At 35.0% G+C, this 8,511-nt stretch overlaps 1 protein-coding gene across 1 annotated transcript in view; it reads left to right on the plus strand.

Annotated features, from left to right (window-relative positions):
• The first annotated feature begins 6,758 nt into the window (after window positions 1-6,758).
• LOC135218608 (plasminogen-like) overlaps window positions 6,759-8,511 on the plus strand; it is a 21,368-nt gene continuing 19,615 nt past the window's right edge. The window contains exon 1 of the mRNA XM_064255037.1: window positions 6,759-6,794. Within this exon, the coding sequence (XP_064111107.1) occupies window positions 6,759-6,794 (36 nt within the window). The remainder of the gene's footprint in view (window positions 6,795-8,511) is intronic.

An 8,511-nucleotide genomic window follows, 5' to 3' on the forward strand; every position in this document is an offset into this window, starting at 1 on the left:
TCGTCCGATTCTTTATATTGGTTTGATTTTGATTTCATGAAATTCAGGCTGTCAAGCCAAGCACCTGGGGCCACTTTCGGCCATTCAGGGCTTAAGACAGTGGAAAGAGGGAGTTGGTGTGGTTGGACAGCAAGGTGAATTGATCTAGATAATAAATGAGAGGAAGTACAGGATACTAATGATGGAACTGGGAGAAAACTCCACATTTGCACTGAGGATAGTCAGAGAAGTTGGATAACAAGACCGAAGAAAGAAGTAGGATTGGAAATAGAGAAAAAGGCTGAAAATTGGATGCAGCAAGGGGTCGAAGGGACACTACAAACACCCTTTGGTAATACCTACATTGCTCCACGTGAAGTGCACTGACAGCACTAAACCCCCCCAACCCTTTCCACGGGTATGACTCAAGCGCGTCGTAAAAACTCCCATAGAATAACAAATGCGACCGTTCTACTTACACTGGACCGTAAGCTACGGATCTGCTGCCGCTTTCTATAGCAAATTTTTATATATGGCCTTCATAAAAGAAGTGGCCTCAGGGTACCGCTGCAGCAATTGAGTTTTTCTTCTGTCTCTCTCTCACTGTCACAGAGAAAATCAGGAAATGAATTAGTAGTTGTTTACGTGTCTTGGTTCGGCTTTCTCTTCGAAATAATAGTCCGGTTAATTTTCATGATTGTGCTTCAAGTTATTCATGCAAACGAAGGTACGATTGTGTTGTACTATCATACGTCTTCCTATTTACCATAATAGAGATAACTTTATTATTCCTGTTTTGTTTTCACCTAAAGAAATGATCACTTTTTACTGCCAAGATTACCAATTAGAGTTATAATATAAACAGTAAAATGATTATGTGTCTGTGTTTTGTAATATTAAAACGATAACTCTTTATATCTAAGGAAAGTTTATTAAAAAAATGCTTATTATAGTTTCATCTTTTGGTTAATCATAAAGATATGACAACTTTTCACTTTCGTGATTACCCATTAGAGTTCTCATATAAATAGTAAAATGATTAAACATAATTGTTTTTCGTGATATTAAGAAGTTATTTCTCTTTTTAAATGATAGCTTATTAAAACACACATATTATATGCGTATGTAAAAGAAATAGAGGAAAAGGTCCCAAAATGATGCAGATTTCAAACAACAACTTAGTTATTTGCGAAATAAAAAATCAATTTCTTCAGTGGTTCTATATAATTTCATTTTCAAGAAGTAAGACGATTAACAACCATTAATGATATCCAACATTAACGCTAATAGATAATGATTAATCACTAAATGAATCCTCTACTAAAGTAAAGTATTACTCACCAATGCAAAAGATCATCAGTCATCTTAATAACCTAAATTTCGCGACGTCAGTCCTAGTAACCATAACATAAATCAATCAATCGTTCATTTTCTGTAGTCAACACTTACTTTTATCTTGGTTTTCCCAAATATGTGATTTACTGTTTTACATATTGACAGCACTTTATAATTATATAATCTGTTATTTTTCTATAACAGCTAGGTACATAATTCAGTTTCTGGGTCACTAATGGTTGAATACATGTACACTCAGTTGTGAGCAAAACGAATGCACTGAGAGAGAGAGAGAGAGAGAGAGAGAGAGAGAGAAGAGAGAGAGAGAGAGAACACTCAGTTACGAGTTGGACGATTGCACCATGAGTACTATGGAGAGAGAGAGAGAGAGAGAGAGAGAGAGAGAGAGAGAGAGAGAGAGGGGGAGGGGGGAACACTTAGCTGCTAACCACTTATTGCACTTACGTATCAGAGAGAGATAGAGAGAGAGACAAAGAAACACTTAGTTGCTAGCCGAACGATTGTACTATAAGTACCACACACACACACACACACACACACACAGAAAGAGAGAGAGAGAGAGAGAGAGAGAGAGAGAGAGTAGAAACGCTTCTTTTCTAACTGTTTCGTGTTTCCCATGTAGCAAGAACATTACACCACTTAATCGTCTCCTTAGCGATAACAACAGCCTTGCCATGAATTAGGAAGGAGCCCTTACAAAAGATTCCCCCATCCTCTTCCCCCCCCTCCCTCTTCCCCCCCCTCCTAGTGTCAAAGATCAAGGGCGTGAGGTGGCCACGGGAAGGGGGGAAACTAACCATAAGGCGCGTCGAAGTTCCCCCAAGGCGTCCGTCGTGTGTTTAAGCAACAGCTGCGTCTGGAGAAAGGTTTGGAAACCGTATTACGCAGGAGGCCTTCCTCCGGAGGGGAAAAGCGTTAACGCCTCTGTGGGAATGGCCCCGGGGTTGGCGAATTTCACTGTTTTTCTTGTAGGGGTGTGACTGGCAGGGAATGGAAAGGCTGCTGCTTTACTTACTATAGCTTCGGACAGGTAGAGCGTGAACAGGTAGTTAGGACCAAGGTGGAGCATGAAACTTTATTGGAGCATGAAACTTTATTGGCACACAAGGCACAAATGTCCTCGTTTTCCACTGATACGTATGGTTGGGAAACGTCTTAATATTCTGGACTTCAAGCCTGCATGTTAATGGTTATAAGTTATATATCAAACATAACTGATCTAACATACAAGATATGCATTAAACTCTCAGCAAGGGCAGTGGAAATTTTACGAATGTTCTGAGAATGGCATATTTCAGACTCGTCTCGAAATAATAGCATTTGACAGAATGGTTTAAATCATCTACGCTAATGCTTTTCTTGTCAATTTAATGCCTAATATTCTCTATGATGACTGAAAATATTCCACTCTTTATGATAATGGTTCAGAGTATGGGGATAGTATTTCAAACAATTTTTATCTGTAGCCTTCCAAGTTATCCTCAGAGAACTTCCATCAGATATGTACCGCAGTCAGTCTCTAAATCTCTCTTGCAAGCAGCTTGCCATCTCCTAACAGAGCGTTCCTCTCGTCAGTTGTCATGGTAAGAAACAATAAATAGAAAACAATAAACCAGCTTCCGTGAAATAAAGCAAAAACTCCAGGTTAAATGAAAAAAACTCCTTAACCAATAATTATCAGACTGGTATCGTGCACTCGGGTAGTTTTCAAATTAGACCAAAGAAAGGCATAAGAAAGTTAATATGCAATCACATAATTGGGGATTTATGAGAAAGGTCATAATAAGAGCATATAAAAGAGATAGTCTCTACATAACATAGATATTTAATAGCAAGATTAGGCCACAGTGAAGCAGAATTTTGAACGAGTTTGGTAGTGAGCAGAGAGGAACAAAATTTGAGAAATATGCATTCCACACCCTTTCAGGTGTTTACCTGACTCCATAGCGCTGAAAATATGTTTTTCTCCATCATGTTGACATTTCTGAAAGTCTCGTAATACATACAAAATTCCACAAGGCAGAGCACATATTTGCCCTAATCATGTTAATATTTCTGAGAGTCTTGTGACATAAAGAAAAAATATAACAAAATATAACTTCAGATAAGATTCCACGGGGCAGAGAAATAGATTTTCCTTATCATGAATGCATTCCTGTCAGTCTTGTGTTATAATCACAAAAGTATGAAAGTGAAAATGATAATTATTTGTGCATAGAGTGACGATTTCATATATTGCTGAGGGAAAAGGTGCTAATCAGAACTACTGTATTACTAAAGTATAATAACAGTCATAAAAAATGTCAAATAATAATAACAGGAAGTGTCCAATTAAGTAACATAGAAAGCAAGACGTTCTTAAAGCATAATAATAATCGTAGAAAATGTCACTTATTAACAACAGCAGCAGATATTAAACCGAACATTAACATTTAGAAAAATATAAGAAGACAGATCAACGTAATGATAATTATAGAGAATATCACCTAATAACGACAGCAGAATATATTAAATCAAGTAGCAAGGAAACCGAAACGTACATTAACATTTAGAAATTGTCCGAAGAAGATTAAACAAGTGATTACACTTATTAAACTCCCTGACTTTCCAGAACTTCCGCCGCCTTTCTCGTCATTATAAAGAAGACATAAACAGAATTACCTCATTATCTCCTTATGAGTCCTTCTCTGTAGAGGTGACTGACTCCTGTTTTTGTTCTGCAGATTCACAACTGGCGTGGTGGACAGCGGAATGAACGCTGTCAGTGGCATCATGGATTTCATGCTGACTCCTTTCAACAACATTTTCGATGGTGAGTTGGTCATTTCGACTGGTTTTGATGGCCTGGAAAAGGAAAGGGATGTAGGGTCTTAGTGTATATGTGTATATATATATATTCATATATATATATATATATATATATATATATATATATATGTGTGTGTGTGTGTGTGTGTATACATATATATATATATATATATATATATATATATATATATATATATATATATATTTATATATATATATATATATATATATATATATATATATATATATATATATATATAATGATCTCTAAAGCATAAATATGAAAACTCTCTCTCTCTCTCTCTCTCTCTCTCTCTCTCTCTCTCTGTTGTCCGACAGTAAGATAGTAATTGGTCATATGAATTTTATACAAAAATAAATACCGAACAACTCAGAGAGATAGAGAGAGAGAGAGTGGTCATTGCTACATAAGGAAAAATTATGTCAAGCACTAACGTAAAAGGAATTGGTGATATTGCTTTATTCATGCATGCTACACCTTAACCGTACTCTGTACAAATAGCCTTTGACTCAAGGTAAACTTTGATGTTATTAAAAGCAGGTTTATGTAAAGAGATTCTATCAGATTCATCAAACTAAGTCTAAAAGTTCTTTTAGAATATCTAAAACTTTTAACTTTTACGATTTCGGTTTGGTTGCTGTCACAGAGAAAACTCAAATGCTCATTTTCTCATTCCCATTTGCCATTTTATGCCAGTTTCTCTAAGAAATGTTTTTGTCTGTGTTATTGTTGCTTTTTTTCGTTTTCGTTTACTGAAAATTCATCTTATATTTCCATAGAATTGCCTCAATAATGTGTATTTATATATTAGCCAACAGATGGGTTTTGCTAACGAATAATGCTATCTAAACTAGTTAGCTAAAAATCTTATAAACCGCTTAATCATTCGATTATTCAAAATTATATGCAAAGAGCTGAAATTCGTATCAATGCAGTCATTATAAAAATTAATAATAAATATAATATGCATCTCATTATCTTATCTATAATTAGATTTGGAAAGCTTCAAACTTTCAGTCACAATCCGGCGTTGCACTGATTTAAAATTAACAGGAAAAGTGTTCAAGTTTTAGTGAAATTAACTAGAATGAATTTTTGTGATCAACTCTTCTTCTGCTCTTCCCCCAACAGGACGCTGATCTTGAATAACAAGAGAAATGGAGAAAAAGCATCAAAAGTTTCCTTTCATCTTTCCTCTTCACGAATTCATTCAACTTTTATGTCAGAGATTTTGTTTACATATATATGTTTTGTACATACTTTCATCTGGTAAAAAAAAACAAAGAATGTTGCTCATTAATTATGTTAATTATTTTGGTACTACTCGTTGTTTCATAAACCTTATGAGATGGAGAAAGATCTTTGTGAAAGTTTGGTGGTGTGAACCAAGAGCTGACGATTGTGTTTACACATTTCCGCTTTTCCTGGAATGATGTCGAGAGAAACTAGATTGTCTTACGGTTTCTGGAGTTTATACGTGGCACACACTACGCTTACGCGTGGGTAAACTTTGGGCACCTGAAGGGGGGATCTTCCTTGTGCTGATACTGAGTGCATAGACAAAAATTTCACAGTAAAATATCACTCAATACGTCTACCACTGAGTTCCCCAAAACGCATTAACTCAACTACAACTGCAGAGAGGAGCTTATTGCCTTGAATCCATTGTAGATTTTAAGGGAAATTCGTATCTGTTGGCTTATAATCAAAGAAAAACCAAGAGAGAATTCTTTAAGGAATTATTTCCAGAAGAATGGCTGAAAAAATTGAAGCACATTAGATACACAATAACTCATTAAAAGTGATTAGAAAATGAAGTTTCCCTGCATTAGACATATTTTAATAACGATAATGAATGAAACACAACTGTATCTGTTTCAGTACAGTTGCTGATTTCAGTAATCACGAACACGCCATACCAAACTGGTTAAGAAGAATAAATGAAACAATATAGCTGGTGAACTGTTCTAGAAGATACTGCAAAAAATGCTGATTTCTGTAACTACGAACACTCCACACTGGACTTTATAATAATTATTATTATTATTCAGAAAATGAAGAACCCTATTCAAATGGAACAAGCGGCCACAGGGCCCAATGACTAGGTAGTAAGAGAATGTAAAAAGTCAGTGGCCCCTATGGTGGGCTTGTTCCATATCAATAGGGTTCATATTCTGAAGATTATAATGTTAAATTCAAACGCAGAGAGCTATACAGCAGTGCGTGCTACCGTTGAGTAATACTAATATATGATAAGTTTATTCGGCGCAATCGAGTTTTCTGTGCAGTGCATACTGGCTGCTGTGTGAGCCGTGGCTCATGAAGCTTTCAGCTACGTCCAGGTGAGGGCCTGCCCTATAGTGTTGCCAGATGCACGATTACGGCTAACTTTAACCTTATATAAAACAAAAACTACTGAGGCTTGAGGGCTGCAATTTGGTATGTTTGATGATTGGAGGGTGGATGATCAACATACCAATTTTCAGCTCTCTAGCCTCAGTAAATTATAACATCTGAGGGCGGACAGAAAAAGTGCGGACGGGCAGACGAAGTCTGCGCAATAGTTTTCAAGTACAGAAAACTAAAAATCAATATGCGAACTGTAAAGATACGAGACAAGGAACGTCAGGTGAAATAGCTTTCGTATGTAGGACGGAATCACAGTATCTATGTTATTCCGGTATTGGGTCGTTAAATCGTAATCCAATGAATAAATGAATACGAGGCCGACAACATGACCAGCTGTTTGGAACTGAGCCTAATTTGAAATGAATTCATTACGATGGGAGGTAGGCCCTACCAAAACCTCACGTACTTATCGGACAATTTTTAATGAAGTTAGTTACTTATTGAAGTTATTTATTTAAAGTGATTAATATGTAGATTTTAACAGGAAGTATTTAATGGGGTAACAGTTATTTCTCATGATAAAGCAAATATAAAAAGGAAAATATTGATATAGATCTTAATACGATCACACGCATTCTTGTATGATCACTTATATCTACAAGTAGTATTTGTGTTCGACAATAAGACATACTGTATTTGTTCTTTTATGGCATATAAGTTGTTTATGCATAATGAAGTAAAGACAATTCTCTCTCTCTCTCTCTCTCTCTCTCTCTCTCTCTCTCTCTCTCTCTCTCTCTCTCTCTCTCGTCAATTTTACTAAGATATTATTCATGTTACAAGTCAGTATCATAAAATGCAGGGTTAAATGCTCATGATATGATATCAACAAACAGCAATATAACTGGAAGGTAAGTTGATTCTGCGTAATTATCAAAGTAATTTTGAGGGTGATATGCGTCGAATTATTCAACGATTTCATGATATATGTGGAATGTGTGGGTGATCGCCCTCTGGATGTGTGGGTGTATGATCATATTCATTTTTAACTGAAAATTGAAACTGAAATCTTAAAAGAAGATCTTAATACCTGAAAAAAAGTTAGTTGTTCAGATTTTATTTTATGTGGACTATTTCAGTGTTGGCTGGAAAGTTTTGCGGATTACTCTAATGAGCTGAAGTTGGAAATTTAATTGTATATATGTATATACATATATATATATATATATATATATATATATATATATATATATATATATATATATATATATATAATATTAAAATCAAAATTCAAATTTAAAACTATTCAATTGAATTTAGTAAGAATAACATTCTTAAATTACCCTATGATGAAAGGTTTTTAGATATTCCTAGAATTTTAAAGCTTTTTAACATAAATGTTGTTTTCAGTAATTTTAATGTCAAGAGTTTAGTAATCAAAAATTCTCCTAAAGATCTTCCAGGCTGCATATATGAAATTCCTTGCAAAAAGTGTGATAAAGTCTATTACGGACAGACCGTAAATCTCTTTCACAACGTCTCAAACAGCATCAGTAATCTGTGAGAACTGGGCAAATATCAAATCCATTATTCGTACATATGAGAGATTTAGACCATCCTATTAACTGGAGTCAAGCAAGAGCCTTAATCCCATGTAATGACACAGTTAAAAGGAATATCATTGAATCTTGTTTCATCAAGTCAAATAATAGAAATGCTCTAAATTTAAGTCTTGGTTTATTTAAACTTGATGCCGTCATAATGAAAAAAGTTGTAGATAAATATAAGCAACAAAATTAATATATTCAGTTTTTACATGTTTTGGACTGCAAAGATACTTTGTAATTTCGGCTAGGGTCAAATCTGTTTAGGTTTGTGACCGTGTGATATCCGATAATCCTGGATTATCTCTTTTAATTTTTACCCTTTTGACAATTAACCATCTGGTATTCTTGATGTTGTTTTGTACCTGAGACCTTTCTCTTCAATTGTACTTC

The sequence above is a fragment of the Macrobrachium nipponense genome, chromosome 9 (genome assembly GCF_015104395.2).
Source record: "Macrobrachium nipponense isolate FS-2020 chromosome 9, ASM1510439v2, whole genome shotgun sequence".
In the NCBI taxonomy this organism is placed as follows: Eukaryota; Metazoa; Arthropoda; class Malacostraca; order Decapoda; family Palaemonidae; genus Macrobrachium; species Macrobrachium nipponense.